We start from the raw sequence: 18,787 nt of genomic DNA, 5'->3' as shown, positions 1-18,787 counted from the left end.
TCGGAGTTTCCAAGCCCACCTGTTGCGTCGACTTTTATACAACGCGAGCAACTAAATTGGGAGGGAAGGTTCAGGTTTTCTGACTTTTTACGCACAGCACAACGTCAAAAACACGCACTTTAAACAAAAAAATGTAGGGAAATAAGTTCGCTGTAATGACGTAACGTGATCAATTTCATGTTTTACTGCAGTGATATATGTTTAAACCTGGTGTTTCACGTTTGAGATTTATCACTGAGTGACATGAAACGTATCACGTCAACGGGTGAAAGCGGCTCGAATCCCTGACAAAAATGTCGCCACGGAACCAGATTTGTTTATTTTATTCTATATATTTTATTTTGAGGGGGGGGGGGGGGGGGGCGGGGTGTCAAACCTCCTAAAACAACAAAAATGAAGAAAAAAAAAAAAGGTTTTACACATGCATGACTACTGCATTACACTTACTGCAGTGGCGCCTCCAGAAATTTTTCATCGGGGTGGCCAGATGGTGACACTTAAAATCTTGGGGTGGCCAAAGCTATAAGCCATAATTTCAAGTTTTCATTATATTATTGCAGTAAAGAGGTCAGGGGAAAACTATCTGAAAGACTTAAGGACACGGCTACTGATATACTTTGGTGTATTGTGTAATATTAGGGCTGTCAAACGATTAAAATTTTTAATCGAGTTAATTACAGCTCAAAAATTATTTAATCCTAATAAATCGCAATTAATCGCAATTCAAACCATCTATAAAATATGCTATATTTTTCTGTAAATTATTGTTGGAGTAGAAAGATAAGACAAGATGGATATATAGATTCAACATACAGTACGTAGGGACTGTATTTGTTTATTATAACAATAAAGCAACAAGATGGCATTAACATTATTAACATTCTGTTAAAGCGATCCATGGATAGAAAGACTTGTAGTTCTTAAAAGATAAATGTTAGTACAAGTTATAGAATTTTTATATTAAAACCCCTCTTAATGTTTTCGTTTTAATAAAATTTGTAAAAATTTCAATCAAAAAAATAAACTAGTAGCCCGCCATTATTGATGTCAATAATTACTTACACAATGCTCATGGTGCTGAAACCCATAAAATCAGTCTCACCCAAGCGCCAGCAGAGGGCGACAAAACACCAAAAAACACAAGTGACAAGTGGACATGACACTGCTGTCATTTTCATCTGTTTGAGCAGGGCATGTGCGTTAAAGGTGTCATCAAAATCAAAATCATTTTTTTTCAGGGAAGAAATAGCGGTGGGTCTTTAATTCTTTCACTGCCATTGACGATGATAGGTGTCCAATCATACTTCTGCTGTTAATTTAAATTGTTTTTTTTTAATGAGTTTATCATTAGTAGACGTCCAATCCATTTTAAGTGGGAGGGTTAAAAGATAAATGTTAGTACAAGTTATAGAATTTTTATATTAAAACCCCCCCTTAATGTTTTCGTTTTAATAAAATTTGTAAAAATTTCAATCAAAAAAATAAACTAGTAGCCCGCCATTGTTGATGTCAATAATTACTTACACAATGCTCATGGGTGCTGAAGCCTATAAAATCAGTCGCACCCAAGCGCCAGCAGAGGGCGGCAAAACTCCATAAAACACAATTAACATGTGGGCATTTCACTGTACTGTCATTTAAATCTGTCTGAGCGGGGCATGTGCGTTAATTGCGTCAAATATTTTAACGTGATTAATTTAAAAAATTAATCACCGCCTGTTAACGCGATAATTTTGACAGCCCTTGTAATATTTGATGTTACTAATGATCCATAACTGTCCAGTCAACATTTTGAGTTCCACAACAGTTCAGTTTTATTGTGTTATGTATATATTAGGCATAAGGTGTACATTTAACTAAGGCTGTCAAACAATTAAAATTTTTAATCGAGTAAATCACAGCTTAAAAATTAATTAATCGTAATTAATCGCAATTCAAACCATCTCTAACATATGCCATATTTTTCTGTAAATTATTGTTGGAATTGAAAAATAAAACAAAATTAGATAAGATGGATATATACATACTGTACATAAGTACTGTATTTGTTTATTATAACAATAAATCCACAAGATGGCATGAACATTCTTTCTGCGAAAGGGATAGAAAGACTTGTGATTCTAAAGGATAAATGTGAGTTTGTGACTAAATATTGCCATCTCGTGTATTTGTTGAGCTTTCAGTAAATGATACTGTAGCGACTTAACTGTTCTGCCCAAATGCATGATGGGAAGTGGTGCAACCATGACTGTGTGTGGTGGCTGCAAATGCTATATCTTCTCTGCGTTGGGTAAACTGCAGGGTGTTAAGAAAAAGATCAACTCCTATCACTTCCCCACGCCGCTTCCCACAATATATATAGTTGCTGTGGGAGAGATGACAAAGCTTTTGCCAATTAAAAGCATGGCCCCAATGAATGTTTTTATCTACTCCACTCACTTGACACTGCCTCTTATCTCTGTATAGAAGTAAAACGGCACCATTGTAGGCTGTTTGCGGCAATGCGTGAATGAGTCGTACTGCTAATGCGTTAATTGCGATAAATATTTTCACGTGATTAAGTTTTTAAAAATTAATTACTGCCTGTTAGCGCAATAAATTTGACAGCCAACAAAATTTAACAAAACAAAATAAAAGCATTCATTTGGGATGAAATGCATCATTGATGCTACAACAATCTAACGGTATACTGGCAAGCAGGGTGGCCAGTGGGGTGGCCAACCAATTTATTGGGGTGGCCGTGGTAACCCCCTGGTGGCGCCACTGACTTACTGTAACAAGGCATAGGCTAACATAATAAGGCACATGACAAACTGATTTTCATTCAAAACTGTATTTTAAACAAGGGCGTAGGTTTGGTTTTAACATTGGTAGGGACGATATAACAGCATAACCTGTATGTACACTTTTTGCTGGGGACGGGACATTAATAAGACCATACATATTTGGTGAATGGTGGTCAGGGCTACATTTCTCACCAATATGAACTAATTAATTGATAGGCTAAATGTTTAATGCAAAATAAATCTGTATTGATCAATACTAACTTTCACACTGCAAATTTATAACGTCATAATCTGATAATTTTTGTTAACTTGAATGCCAGCAATATGAAGCAATTATCAGAGAATCCCAAAATTTGAAAAATAAGGTCCTAATGAAACCTTTTTTTCAAATTTGGAAAAAGAAAAGTCAAAATGAATATGTGTAATAAGCGCTCAGATATCTATAACCCTTGCTAAATCCTGTTTGTTTTTCTCATGGAACCTGCAGATGCATGTGTTGACTTGCATCCATCTTTTTTTTTTTTTTCCAAAAAGAAACGTCAAAATTCTGAATTAGTCTCAAAATCATGAAATTTTAGGTGTATCAAATGTGATACATTTGGCAATATGGGGTTAAATCTAGGCAAATAATTTTCTCCATCTTTTTTTTGCGTGTTAAAGGCTAGTTAAAAGATTAATGCGTCAGATTCTTCCACATTAAGTAAATATTACTATTTGTTTGTATTGAGCCCATGCAACTAAAAGTTGCTCATTTTCCACCTAAATCAAGAAAAAAAATTCTTTCAAATAACGTTTTGAACAATATTCTTGAATTAAGAACATTTCTGACAAACAAGTTTTTCCTTTAAGATTAAATAGACAAACTTTTTTCCTTAAAATAGGTCTGTTAAGCTTATTTTCAGCTAGCTGTTTTTCTTATTTCAAGAAATCTCAGTGAGTAAAATCGACTAGAAGCACTGTAGCGGTATCAAAATTAGTGAAGTTTTCCCCACCTCCACAACATTGACGTCTTTTTACATTCCTTACAGTGGCTGCTGCTGACGGAAAAAAAACTTCTAATCCCCCTCGTCTTTGAAGGGGGCGGGGGAGGCGGCATGTTGTATTTCTGTCGGGCTGTGAATGGGTGTGTGTGTGGGGGGGGGGGTGGGTTTCAAGTCATCAGGCAATCAAACGTGCGTTTGAGGGGGAAAAAATGGACTGGCACATTCACCGAGTGAAAACTGGTCAGGGTAAGTCTGAACATAATGAAAGTACTGTAACTCACTTAATAATGGTTGGATCACTTCTATCCTGACAACATATAGGAAGACGATCTAAATGACCTATATAACTGAAATCATTATATAATACAAATACGGTTGCTTAAAAATTGGTGAGGATAATTTGAGCATCCTAAAAAGTTGGTAGTGTTATATCTCTACCGTCCCTATGCAAACCTACGCCCTTGATTTTAAAGTAACGTACATGAAGTACAAATGACTTAAATTATGCACAGTGAAATGGAATATATTTTGAAGATAACTCAAACATTGACTTTTTATATTATAAGGAAATAAGTAACCTAACATAGGTAAATGAACAAAAATAAGTCCAAAGAGCACATAAACTAGACTGCCAAACGTATCACATTTGGGATATGCATTTCTGGACTTCTTTGCAGTAAAAAAATGTTTAAAACTGTGTTCAATCTCTTTTTCGTTATGTGTTTTTACCATGAGAACTGCGTGTAATGCTTAATGTACCATTCGTGATACTAATTAGAGAACATATAGATGGCGGAAAACACTCAGGTAACTTCAAGTTCCGCTCTGAGACTTCCTAATTTGGCCAAATTTCAAAATTGTCAAGAAAATCTAAATTTTCTGCAGGAAGAAAAACTAAACATGGAGGCATTTAAAAAAAAAAATCCCCAAACCCTAACTCAAGGTGAGAGCATAACAGAGCATAATTAAAGACACCACGATTTTAACGATATTATTGTGTACTTACCTTGTTTCGATCCAAATACTCCCTGTAGCATGTCTCACTGAGTGTCAAGACCAAGGCCGGCCCAGCCTATACGCAGACTATGCAGCTGTTTAGGGCCCCTGACCACTAGGCGCCCCCCAATCTGGCAACCTCCTTTTATACCTTGTTAATAGAGCATTGTGAATAATGTGACGCGCATCGCCGTTTAACTATGCAAACATCCATTTTCTTGACATTACAATCTGGCAACCTGGGAAGTGACGTACGTTGAACCTGCTTTGCGATTATTGGTGCTCAAACGAAGAAAGAAGAAAAGAAACAACAGTATCAAGTTAATAGAGCATGTTGTTGTTGTGCAAGACACTCCGACTTGAACGTTGTTGTCAGCTGAGCTTGTTAGCTGACAACAACGTTCACGTACAGTAGCTTGTCATATGTCGTACTGGTAATTGCCATTAGCTGCAGGGCGAAGGCCCGGAGCGAATCAAGTAAAGCCGAGCAAGTTGTCACCTGGAGTTTTTGGAGTTTTTCCTTGCCGGCATGGAGGGTCTTAAGGATAGGGGATACCCAGGACTTGAACTTCATCTATTAGGAGTGGTCGAGATTTTCTTTTTCAAATATTTACCCTTTTAAACGTTTTATTTTGTGACAAAAAAAAAATTAAGCGATAGGTAAGAGGTAGATATCCGTGACCTATATACAGACACTATTTTTTTCATTGTGACGTACTTTTGTTTAAATGTTTAAAATTTGCGAGTGAACAATTTTTGAGTCGTTTTTTTTTTTTTTAACTAAATATTAGACATCAAATAATGATTCTATGTTAAAAATGATACATTTCGAATAATAAATATTATTTTTATGGCTAGGTTGAAACAAAAGCAGTTGAGCGGAGTCTGTAAACGTGGGTCTCCAGGGTAAAACAGACCAATTAAAAATAGTTTGGGGGCTTAATGTGCCATGAAACCGCTATGGCAGCATATAGACATATTGTTCTATCAAACACAACAGTTCGTTTGGCTTAAAATACTGCAGTTTATTTTAAAGAGGGGTGCAAGAGCAGAAACTGCTTTTTCAGCCTTGTCTGTTATCCGCCATATACAATTTTTTTTTTTTTTTTTTTAATTTTATTTTATTTTTTTACATTTAAGGACCACATAAAGCTTTCAAATAGAAAAAAATCTGACTTTTCTGTTCATTATTTCTAGGGTCAGGCATTATAGGGTTTTAACAGGATGTTCTAAACCAGGAGTCCCTAACCTATTCCACAAAGGCCCACTGTAGGTGCAGGATTTCATTCCTACCAAACAAGATGACAACACTTTTTCCCCAATGTGGTGTTTTACAAGTGCAATCAGTTGACTGCAATCAGGTGTGGCTTGTTTTAGCAGAAGCCTCATTGGTTCAACTGTCTCTGCTGGATCGGCTGGGACAAAAACCAGGACCCGCAGTGGGCCTTGAGGACTGGGTTGGAGACCCCTGTTCTAAACCACCCCATCAGAGAAAATAAAATTGTCTTTTCAGCTCTTTCCTTTCTGTGAGATGTGCTTTAATGCTTTTGCACAATAACAGTATTAACAATATTCACAATAACAGTATTAACAATATGCACAATATTTTCAATAGTAAATGCAATTATGTGTGTTTAAAACTAGGTGTTATGATTATGTTTTCTCTATTCACTTATGCTTTTTAGTGTTTACACAATGGAAAGAGTAAAGTTTCTGTTTTCAGTAAATGTCACCATAATGTTTCATTCTGGTTTCTGTTCTCAGTAAATGATACAATCTCGATAAAACAAAACTTACGCATGTGCAATGAATGCTCTCCAACTCCTTAATAAAAGGCTGGCGCTCCTCAGGGGAGGGTTTAGATAAGCTTGTTGCGAGCTACTCGCTCCGCATCAACCTTCTCTCCTGACGGCCGTCAGCGTAAAAACCTTATCCGTCTCCGATCTGATCCTTGTCTTCGTCCTCCTCTAGGTCTTTATTATTTTGCTAGATGCAAGTAAGTTTAGACCTAACACTTTCTTTTAAAGATCTGTTCAATTTCCCGTTGCATTACGCTTTTTTATCGCATCGATTCAACTACCTTGTTCTGTTTTTTTGGTCCCAGAAAACATGTACATTTGAACCAATAAGAGCTAACTATCCATGCTGATCATGTGTCAGTATCTCAGCCAATTAAACGGATAACTGGAGTCCAGGCCAGGGAGGCGTGCGCACATCGACGCGACTCGGATATCTGCTGCAGCTGTGGAGCTTCGTGCCGTCCGTGGAATAGATAAATAATATCGGTGGAAACGGATGACGCTACACAAGCAGTTTATTATGCTTTTTGTTAACATTTGTGTATGTAAATCTGACATTAGTGGATTGTCTTCCTCTTGAAGATGCCTGTGTGGCAGCCAGGCAGGTTGTTTTTAGCATGGGGTTCAGACAGTTGCCGTCATATTTTCGGGATCAAAGCACCGTTCCGGCACTGAATCTCTTAACGGAACACTGTTCCGGCCCACTTTCACCCCTGATCACGTTACCAAAAAATCGTTTTGCGAGCTACGTTAGACAACTAATTTTAGGTTGTTAACATGTATTTTGCAATGGGAAAAATATATATATTTAAATATTTTTCAATAAAATGAATTAATTGAATTTTAGGTTTGAAAAATCTTTTAAATCATATTTTTTAAATGCCATGACTAACAAAAAAAAAACTCAATTTAATAATAAATCTAAAAGCCAAAACAGATTAAAACAAGTTGTGGCACGTTTGTATTTCACTCACTCTTTTGCTCAACTTTTTGCCTGTCACTCACTGCAATCGACGTCCAATCCATTTCCAATGATTGTTTACCTACCAGTTGAAATGGATTCGACGATTATTGTCATCATTAGGTGTTTTCAATATCAATTCCCTTTTACTCACTACGACAACCGATATTCTGTGACCTTGGATTGCAGTGAATCCACTGTAGTGAGCACTGTCCCTGAAAGGGTTAACACTTGCTGCAAATTAAACATAATTCATTTTAATACTTTCATTTAAAAATAAAATGCCAGAGCTTAGCCGCAAACAAAATAAAATAAATAAATAAATAAATGAGGCTCTAAGTACAAGAGAACAATTGGCTAACTTGCATAGCAAAAGTCCGCAAGCTTAACTCATTCACTCCCAGCCATTTTCACCGGTTCACCGGTGAGTTGCTATAAAATGCTATATTTTAATTAATTTTTTTTTTTACAATGCTCTTAAAAAATCGTTCACATATTCCCACCAAAAAAAACAAAACAAAAAACGGCTAAATATAACTAAACTAAATTATGAATACTAGCATATAAAAAGCATTAGCTCAAGCAAAAACGTACCTTATGTTGGTCTTAACATGGAGCAGCCATTTTAAATGAGTTATGTCATATTCACTGTTGCCACTACAGGGCAGTGTATCCACCAAAGTCGATAAAGCTAAACACAAACCCTTTCAAAACAAACCATTAAAAAGCCACTGTAATTAAAAAAATACTCAAAGCAGCTAAATTTGAATTGAAGCTTTTTTGTAATTGAATTACTCGAGCTGATTGATAAATCGTTGCAGCACTACACCGAATGAATTACAGCCACACGTGCAGTCTCTTCTATACATTTTATGTTTTCACTTTTTTGTTGTTGTATTTGAACATATTTACAGTGCGTTTATAAAAGTTCAACCCAATAGGTGAGCCTCAAGAATCCAAGGGGGTCAATCACTCTCCTCAGAGTCGTACTTAAAGTCCTGCATGACTTCGCTGAGCTCTTCTTTGGTCTTGATGATCCTGAAATGGCACACGACAACCTCACACCGGCCATTTTTCACGAGCCGTAACTGCGGTGACGGTGCGCTTACTGGTGTTTGAGCTGCTGGATCTTCTCCTGAAGGGCGTCCCCCTCTTCCGGGTGGTCCTGAGCTCGCTGCCTGGCCAGCTGCAACTGAGCTGTCTGTACAAACAATGAAAAAAAGTTACTAAATATGTACAGTATCTTTTCACGAATTTTTATGTTGAAGTAAAAAAAAAAAAAAAAAAAGTAGGAAGTAGTAGTAGTAACTGTATTTTAAAATGTGGCGCCCCCTTGTGGTCACAGAAAAAATGTTGCGAAGAAATTCAGTGTCATACAAAAAGTAAATAAAAAAAGTACTGTATTTTGAAATTTGGCGCAGTCTTTTGGTCAAATGGGGAATTTTTATTGCTGTAGGTCTGAAAATTAAATCTGTACAGTATTTTATCAAATTTTTATGTTGAAGTATTAAAAAAAAAGTAGGAAGTAGCAGTAGTAACTGTAGTTTACTACTGTATTTTAAAATGTAGCGCCCCCTTGTGGTCACAGAAAAAATGTTGAGAAGAAATTCAGTGTCATACCAGAAAAGGTAATAAAAAAAGTACTGTATTTTAAAATGTGCCGCCCACTTTTGGTCAAATTGTGAATTTTCATTGCTGTGAGACTGAAAACTAAATATGTACAGTATCTTATCATAATTTTTTTATGTTGAAGTAAAAAAATAAAAGTAGTAGTAGTAACTGTATTTTAAAATGTGGCACCCCCTTGTGGTCACAGAAAAAATGTTGAGAAGAAATTCAGTGTCATACAAAAAAATGTAAAAAAACAATACAAAAAAAACTGCATTTTAAAATTTTGGCGCCCTCTTGTGATCAAATTGCGATTTTTCTCTTAATATTTTTTCATGAATTTTAATGTGCAATAAAAAGTAGGAAAAGTAGGGTTTTTTTCATAATTGCACTCATTACTGTAAAGTATTAAAAATTTGGCGCCCTCTTGTGGTCAATGAAAAAATGCTGACAGATTTGAGTTGAGACAATTTTCCAATTATCGGTCATACAAAATAAGAAAAAAATTGTTTAGAAAATAGGTTTGAAAAAGGTTTTTAAAAAAATATGGTGAATTCTTACTTGCATGGGACTGAAAACTAAATATGTACAATATCTTTCCATGAATTTCTATGTTGAAGTGAAAAAAATAGTAGAAAAAGTTGGTTTTTGTCTAAGAAATGCAATATGTATTTTAAAATGTGGCGCTCTCTTGTGGTCAAATGGTGAATTTTCAACTGCATGGCACTGAAAACTAAATCTGTCCAATATCGTCTCATGAATTTTATGCTGAAGTAAAAAGTAGGAAAAGTAGGTTGATGCATAAGAAATGCACTACTGTACAGTATATAAAAATGTGGCGCCCTCTTGTGGTCAAAATAGTTAATGTTCACTAACGTGAGACTGAAAAATATTTTCTTGAACTTTTATGTTGCAGAGGTTGAAGCTGCGGGAATGTGGGAATATTTGGAATATGTAAAATAATTGGCTGCCATTGACTGCGCTAGGCGTCCAATCCATTTGAAGTGGGAGGGTGGCAGCGAATGAACATTCGTTCATTCGCTGCCACCCTCTCACTTCAAATGGATTGGACATCTACAAGTGATAAACTCACTTAAATGAGTTTGACTTAGTTTTTAAGAGCAATAAGATTGGACGTCTATTACCATCAATTGGTTTAAAATTCTGTAAAATGATTAACATTTTAAATTACCAATTGGAGCTTCTGCTTCTCTTTGCACTGCAGCTTCTCAATGTGTTCCGATAGGTCGGGCCGGTCCAAGTGGAGCTGGAACTTGTCCTTGATTTCCAAAACTTCCTTGGAAATGCCGCTGAAGGCCAGCGTGATTTGGTGCACCAGCTGCTTGTAGTGCTCGAAGTCGTAGTGGGGGCCCGTCTTCAAGTAGGCCTCATGACCTCTGCGACCACACAAAAGAAACCGTTTCATATCTTTGTTAGTAACACACAGTCAAGTGAAAAAAAATTAGGACACCCCAATAAATATTCAGTTCTTCATTAAGAAATGTTCACATACCAATTTCTGATCTTGTTTTTCTTAATCTCTGAAAAACTAAGTGATTTCATTGCAGGTAAATAACAAAAATTAACATTGTTGGACTCATTAAACCAAATATATCAACAAAAATGCATATTCTAACAGAGGAAAAAGTTAGGACACCCTACCACTTAACAGCTAGTGTTACTCCCTTTGGGTGAAATAACTTCAGTGAGACGCTTTTTGTAGCCATCTACCAGTCTTTGACATCGGTCTGAAAAATGTTTGCCCCACTCCTCAACGCAGAATACTTTCAGCTGTGAGATGTTTTAGGGGTTTCTTGCATGTACAACCAGTTTCAAGTCACCCCACAGCATCTCAATGGGGTTAAGATCTGGGCTTTGACTCGGCCATTCCAGAACTCTCCATTTCTTCCTTATCAGCCAGTCCTTGTTGGATTTACTGGTATGTCTTGGGTCATTGTCATGTTGCAGTTTTCACAGATGATCTCACATGTTCCTCAAGCACCCTCTGATACATGATAGAATTCATGGTGGATTCTATGATGGTGAGGCAGCCAGGTCCTGCAGCTGTCAAGCATCCCCAAACCATGACGCTTCCACCTCCATGCTTCACAGTTGGTATGAGGTTCTTTTCCTGGAATGCTGTATTGGGTTTATGCTAAACATGTTCTCTGTTCTGGTGTCCAAATTATTCGATTATTTTAGTAGTCGATTAATCGATAAACCATTAGTTCGAGTAATCGAATAAGGAACATGAAAAATTAAATTAACTGAGCTGAGCCTCAAACGGTATAAAAAATAAATAAATAAATGAGGATCTATGTACAACAAAAGAACAATTGGCTAACTTACATCGCAAAAGTCCGCTAGTTCAAATGCGATAAAATGCTAAAACGTTTTTACAATGCTCTTAACAAATGGTTCAGACACATATTCCCACAAAAATAGGCTAAATATACCTATAAACTAAATTACGAATCAATGCATTAAAAAAAAAACAAATTCCTCAAACAAAATTTTTGCTAATGTTGGTCTTAACAGGGAGCACCTGGATTCAGCCATGTGAATTGAGGCCGAATAGAAGGCAGTGTATCCACCCAAATCAATACAACTAAATGCAAGCACTTTCAAAATAAACCATTACAACGTCACTTTAATTAAACGAATACTCGAATCAGCAAAATTTAATTGGAATATCTTTTTCTAATCGAATACTCGAGTTAAACGATTAATCGTTGCAGCTCTAGTCCAAATAATTCGATTTTAGATTCATCTATCCAAAGAACATTATTTCAGAAGTCCTGGTCTATGTCTACATTTACTCTGGCAAACTTCAGTCTGGCCTTCATGTTCTTCTTGGAGAGCAAAAGTTTCCTCCTTGCACACCTCCATGAAGGTTAAATTTGTGAAGTCTCCGATTGTAGAGGCATGCACTTTCACATCAACAGTAGCAAGAGCCTTCTGTAGGTCCCGTGATGACATTTTAGGGTTTTTGGAGACTTCTTTTAGCATCTTGCCGTCTGCTCTCGGGGTGAACTTGCTTGGACGGACAGACCTGGGCACGTTGACAGTTGTTTTGAATGTCCTCCATTTGTAGACTATTTATTGGACAGTGGAATGGCTGATTTTAAATTCTTTTGAGATCTTTTGAAATCCCTTACAAGACTCATAAGCGTCTAAAATCTTTCTGAAGGCCTCAGACAGCTCTTTTGATCTTACCATGGTGTTTTCTCTCACTTCAACAGTCAGGGGCATGCCAAACTAAGTTTGAGCTTTAAATAAGGCAAGCCCCCTTCAAAACACTGGGTAATGATGTTGTAATCACCTGATGTGGCACCCCTGTGTGTGATTTTAGCCATTTTAAGTGGGATTGAATGTGGGGGTGTCCTAATTTATTCCTCAACAGAAATTGCACTTATTTAAAATGACATTTTCCAGAAAGTTATTAAAAAATTCCGTTTCAATTGTTTAGTTCTATTACTTGAATCTCTCAAGATTGTTAAAATTGATATTAAATGTAATGTAATGTAAGTTAAAAAACACACAGGCTTCAATAGGGTGTCCTAATTTTTTCGCATGACTGTAGTGCAGTGGTTCTTAACCTTATAAAAGGTACCAAACCAAACAAGTTTCACATGTGGATTCACCGAAACCCTTTGGAATGAGATAAGAAAGCATTTTTTTTTTCAAATCCAAAACCCATATACTGTATCTTAGGTAGCAAATTAATACTTTAACAAGTTCCCTTTCAAAATTCTTCAAATTTTGACAGCATGTTTTAAAACAGGTCAAAATTTGAGACCATGCTGCCCATTGGTCTGTTGTATTCCCTCATACTAAGTGCGAGTCAACCTTCCACAAAGCAAACCAGTTTCCCCTATCCGATCAAGGACTAGCAGTTAAAAGAAATTTACTAAGACTAAATCAGAGAGCAAATCAGTCCAAAACCTGGTCTAAAAGCCACTTTGCCTGGATTTAATTAGCATACGAAAATAGGGCTCTGAGTTTCTTTACCTTCGCCAAACCCCTTATAGACCCCACTCACATGACGTCACAACCACGCCTCCGCGCCATATTGTCCGTCAGCTTATCGTGTTTACGCATTACCGCTACGTAAATTCCTCCTATTATGGCGTGTTTTTCTGCTCGTTAACATTAATAATCAAAATGGTGAAGGCGTGTGTGGCGGTTGGTTGCAGTAACAGGGAAGATAGACGGAGAGACTTGAAGTTCTACCGTATTCCGAGAGACCCGGAGATGGACTGCTGCAATTCGACGAGAAAACTGGGCACCAAACGATCACCACAGACTATGTAGTAGTCATTTTATACTTGGTAAGATACATTTAATAAATATTTAGAGGGTTTTGGGATGACAACCACAATTAAGATCATTGCGAGGCTAATCGCCGACAACATACAGCTTCAAATTCAAGATGTTTATTTCTTCCGCCATCATTATTTTTGGAATAATATTTAGCTGGTACCAAGTGAAAGAAGCTGGCCTCGCCTACGGATCATCAGTTAAACAGGGGTGTCCAAACTTTTTGCAAAGGGGGCCAGATTTGGTGTGGTAAAAATGTGGGGGCTACCTTGGCTGATTTACGTAGAACAACATATTTAAACAATTTTTAGCAAGCCCTTCTGTGTGTCACATTTGCTTTATTATTATTTTTTAATTCATAATTTCAACAATCTCGCCTTTGTGGCGTTCTCTTTCGACAATCGGGCTCTTGCGAAATACTGCTGCTGTGAAATTAAACTAGCTTCAAGTTGCTATAATTTCTCGCTGCGTATCTTCCTTGTAATGTTGTCATACATGTCAGCGTGTCTTGTTTGGTAATATCGCGTCACATCGAACTCATTGAAAACAGCGATTGTCTCTTTGCAAATGAGGCGGACACAGTTGTTGCGTATTGTATTGAAGAAATAGTCCAATATCCACCTATCCTTGAAGCGTCAGCCATCGCAGTCAACTTTTTTTTTTTAATTGATTGTCGCCATTTTAGAAAATTGAAAGTAAAGGGTCACACGGGGCAATGTTGCTTAGAGTGCTGCTCTTAAAGTTTTTCAAAGTTTTGTGAGAATAGGCTGAGTTTCTGTGGACAAGATAGTTGTAGATATCAGGGTAGCAGATGTCAGGCAGAGACGGCGAAGACAGCGGGTCGAAAAATATCGATTTAGGCATCAAATATGGATCTGGCGAATGGATAGACTGAAGCTTTTCCACATAACGCCTTTTATGCAACGCATCCAATGAGTTTACAGCGTCTGAAAGCACCGGGGCTTCCATGAATTGCACTATAAATTGCACGACAAATTGAAACCATTGAGAATACGGATAAACAATGACGTACAATATGGTGGCCGGATACAGCGACACGTCATTGTGTGACGTTGGTGAGTGGGGTCTATACTTACTCACCGAACCCCTGGAGTTCAAATAAACCCAGGTTAAGAACCTCTGCTGTAGTGACAAGCGGAATACAAACGTACTCTTCGAAGAGTCGATACGCCTCCAGACGCTCAGACTGGAGCTGGTAAAACCTTTGGATCAGTGATTTGACATCAGTGGAAACCTACCAAAAAACAGTCAAACGGGTTTAATTTGTATTTACAAACAGGAAGTGATGGGAAGTTAAAAAGTAGAACTATTCAAGTACTCTGGCTAGCTAGATTTTGTTGCTCTCTATTGTACTACCTTATCAAAATGGCATAAATATATTAATTTTCTAAAGCACATTTCAGTATGTGTACTTTTTAAAATACTTGGGAAGTTGTAAATACTTTAGACATCAGAGTACATTTAAATATAGAAGGAAATTAGCATTAAATGATTTAGCTTGGTTTGAAAAGTATCTACGGATAAAAATATGAAGTACATACCATCTCAAACTGTTATGGAAGACACTTAGTGACTTCTGATTCTGATAGAATGTTTCAAAAATTAACAATTAGGCTGTTTCGGTTTGTTTTCAGGCGAGTTTTCATTTGGGGACGGACGCACTTCCGCGTGGAAATGACGTTGGGTTGCCTTCAAAATAAAAGACAAAGCTCTGACAAAGGTGAAGCGTCCCATGTTATTTCATTGTATAGATAGCCTCACGATTTCACGCGTTCCAAACCGTTCAAGTAGTACTTATAAACGAGTGTACAAAGAGTAAATTTTAAGATCATTTAATCACTTGAGACATATTCCTCTATCCACATGGACTTCGTGAACTTTGAAAAATACAATTTATCCACATGGACTTCGAGAACTTTGAAAAATACAATTTCATTACTTTCCGCTCGAAAAAAATTTTGAATCTTTTATAAAAACTTTACAATCATATTACAGGACAATGATTATTAATAACATGTTTTTTTTTTCCTTTCAGGCGAGAAGTCTGTTGGCCCTAGCGCGTTTCTGAGCGGAAATGACGTCATACTGGTGGTCAGATGAGGGGGCTTCAAAGTAAAAGGCTAACCATCCGTTTAAAAAATGATCCCTCGCTACTTCGCGGCTCAACTTTCGCGCTTTCAGTGCATTGCGGATTTTTAAATCTTGCTTCATTTTATAAGCATTAAAGAGTTCTAAAACCACTGTATTTATGCACTTTATTTGCATTTACGTATGTAAGTACACTTACACAAACACACACGAGTAAGAGAATGCATGTACACTACGTATCATTTCTATTATGTATACAATATTTTATGTATGTTATTTATATTACTATTTTATTTACGTTTCAAACAATTCTTTAATGTTCTAATGGTAACATATGGCGGAAAACACTCAGGTGACTTGAAGTTCCGCTCTGAGACCCTCAATTTGACCAGCTTTCAAAATTGTCCGATATACATGGGTGATACATCATTGGAAATCTTCAAAATCTTAACTTTATGGGGGAAGAAAAATTTTGAACAGGAAGGCATTTTAAAAAAAATAAAAAATTGAACAGGGAAACCCTATCTGGAGGTGAGAGCATGAAAGAGCAGAATTAAAGACACCACGACTTTAACGAGATATTATCGCGTACTTACCTTGTTTCGATCCAAAAACTCCATGTAGCATGTATCACTGAGTGTCAAGACACAGCTGTGAATGGCCACGACTGGATTTTTTGGGGGATTTTATGGGTGAAACATGGTAATATAACAAGGGTCGCGATGCAGAAATCGCAGACATCAAGGAGTGGTCGAGATTTTCTTTTTCATATATTTACCCTTTTAAATGTTTTTTTTTTTTTTGCCAATTTTTCTTTGTTTGGATCGATTATTTATTATCTAACATATCGGAGAAAATGTGACAGTAACAATAAAAATACAATTAAGCAATAGTTATGAGGTAGTATCCGCGACTTTTTTACAGACGCCATTTTTTTTTCATTGTAATGTAATTTGTTTAAAAGTTTAAAATAGGCAAGTGAATAATTTTTTTTTTTTTTTTACAAAATATTAGACATCAATTAATGATTCTAAGCTAAAAATGACATACAGTTAGAATAATCAATATAATTAATTACCTTTGTTCTTTGGCTGGGTTGAAACAAGCGGTTGCGCGACGTCTGTAAACGGGGGTTTCTAGGGTAAAACGAACAAATTAAAAATAGTTTGGGGGCTTAATGCGCCATGAATCTGATATGGCAGCATATAGATATATTGTTCTATCAAACACAACAGTTGTTTTGGCTTATACTACAGCAGTTTAAAGAGGAGTGCAAGAGCAGAAACTGCTTTTTCAGTCTTGTCTGTTTTCCGCCATATACAGCCCAAAATTTTTTTTTAAATGTGGTGGTGGGGGTGACTCTACTTCACGGTTTTTCACTCTACGCAGTTGGTTCTGGTCCCCAATAACAGCGATAAGTGAAGGATCACTGTTCATATATACACACTACGTAAACAATAAGTAGCAGCTGAATATTCCTAAATATTGCTTGGGTTATTTTTGTATAATTTCAAGTTTGGCAACTGTGTTTTCGTTCACGTCAATTTTAGTTTTATAATCTTTACAATGAAAACCTACCATTAGTCCACAGTCAGTGTCTGCCTATATAACACATTAGTACATTAGCTCGTGTGCTTGTCGCTAACAGAGGTGGGTCGAGTAACCAAAAATTGTACTCAAGTAATGTAGCGTTACTTTAACATAATATTACTCAAGTAAAAATAGTCATCCAAAAAAAAATGTACTCACGTACAAGTAAAAAAAGTATTTGGTGAAAAGAATACTCAAGTAATGAGTAACATTGTGAGTAACTGCTTAAGATGTTCGGATTCGTTTTTTAAATAGATTTTTTTTTTCTCAGCAGTTATCTATATGAACTTTTGTTAGAATGATACTGTACAATAACCCATTACATAACATTGAGCCAAAGAAATACAAAAAAAAAAAAACTCATTAAATTCTGACGAGAGAAAAAAAACATTACATAAATGAGGCATTATTCGTCCAAAGAGCATGAGTGCCCTCTGGTGGAGAAAATAGATCCTAGTTAGAATAGTGAATAGTTCCTTCATAATTACCCTAATTTTCGGACTATAAGCCGCTACTTTTTTCCCTCATTTTGAATCCTGCGGCTTATTTGTTGATGTATTTGGGTTAATAGGTAACACTTTATTTGACAGCGGCATCATAAGACTGTCATAAGAACATCATAATTATGACATGACACTATCATGGGCATTACTGAATGCTTATGACAGATGTCAATATGTGTCATGTGGCATATTATTTCACTAACTCCATTTATGTCCAGCTCAGATCTTTTAAGGCCATTCAAAAGTGAGATAATTTGCTGGATGACACTAACCGACCTCTATTATAAGCATTCATTAATGCTTATGACCTTGTCATGTAATAATTATGACTGTCATATGACAGTATTATGGCACCACTATCCAAGAAAATGTTACCAAATACCATAACTAGCAATTAATGAAACAACTGGAACAGTAACTGAAGAAATAATGAGCACAGAACATGAATTTTGATTGCTATTTACATCTGTAGCACCGCAATGCATGCTAGGAGGAATGTTGGATGACAACAGTGTTGAAAGCAGGTGGCAGCAGAGGTTGACTGTCTCCCCAAGGAGCAGTGATGGCCAAATGAAGCTTTTAGAAACAATAAGGCTTTGCACCCAATTGGTTCAAAGCTTAATGGTGGTTCATTTGGTCTCATAAGTCTTATGATGCCATTGTCAAATGAAGTGTTACCAGTTAATATCTTTTGGTGTAAATATCCCATAATACAATGAGGACAACTGCGGCTTATAGTCCAGTCAGTGCGGCTTATCTATGAACAAATGCCGTTTTCATGTCAAATTTGGTGGGTGGCGGCTTATAGCCAGGTGCGTCTTATAGTCCAGAAATTACGGTACAATTATAAAATTAAAAGGATCATATCTCTGGTTTTCTGCGGTCAATCGGTGCCAAATAAAAACTGGAAAAGAGGATAAAATCCTTGCTTTCGAGTCGTGTTGAGGGCAGCGCTCTATGTCAAATACTTCATTTTTTTTACTCTAACTTGCAACTGAAAGTCGACACATTTTAATCATACTAAAAACTAAATAAAATCATAATTTTATTAAAAAACATTCAACTTTTTCAAAATGAGACTTAACAGCCTGCTGGAAATTGCATAGGCGGAGTTTGACTTTTGGGGCAGGGG

At 36.5% G+C, this 18,787-nt stretch overlaps 1 protein-coding gene across 1 annotated transcript; it reads right to left on the bottom strand.

The window, feature by feature from the left end:
- Positions 1-6,779: 6,779 nt before the first annotated feature.
- rex1bd (required for excision 1-B domain containing) lies at positions 6,780-15,177 on the bottom strand. The gene is made up of 5 exons (XM_057841731.1): positions 15,016-15,177; positions 14,626-14,708; positions 10,326-10,530; positions 8,635-8,726; positions 6,780-8,563 (listed from the first exon to the last, which is right to left on the bottom strand). Exons 1-5 carry the CDS (start codon positions 15,016-15,018, stop codon positions 8,491-8,493), a joined length of 456 nt encoding a protein of 151 aa, XP_057697714.1. The 5' UTR covers positions 15,019-15,177; the 3' UTR covers positions 6,780-8,490.
- Between the last annotated feature and the right edge of the window lie 3,610 nt (positions 15,178-18,787).

Source organism: Corythoichthys intestinalis, chromosome 7 (genome assembly GCF_030265065.1).
Source record: "Corythoichthys intestinalis isolate RoL2023-P3 chromosome 7, ASM3026506v1, whole genome shotgun sequence".
NCBI lineage: Eukaryota > Metazoa > Chordata > Actinopteri > Syngnathiformes > Syngnathidae > Corythoichthys > Corythoichthys intestinalis.
Note: the sequence above shows the minus strand (reverse complement) of the source record. Positions and strands in the feature narration are given on the sequence as shown.

Bases quoted from the DNA above. Each gene is read 5' to 3' on its own strand.
- rex1bd (XM_057841731.1), bottom strand. The intron at 10,531-14,625 runs GTACGTTTGTAT...GTGTGGTCGCAG, and splicing joins GCGTATCGACTCTTCGAAGA to AGGTCATGAGGCCTACTTGA. The intron at 8,564-8,634 runs GTAAGCGCACCG...GTGCCATTTCAG, and splicing joins ATCCAGCAGCTCAAACACCA to GATCATCAAGACCAAAGAAG.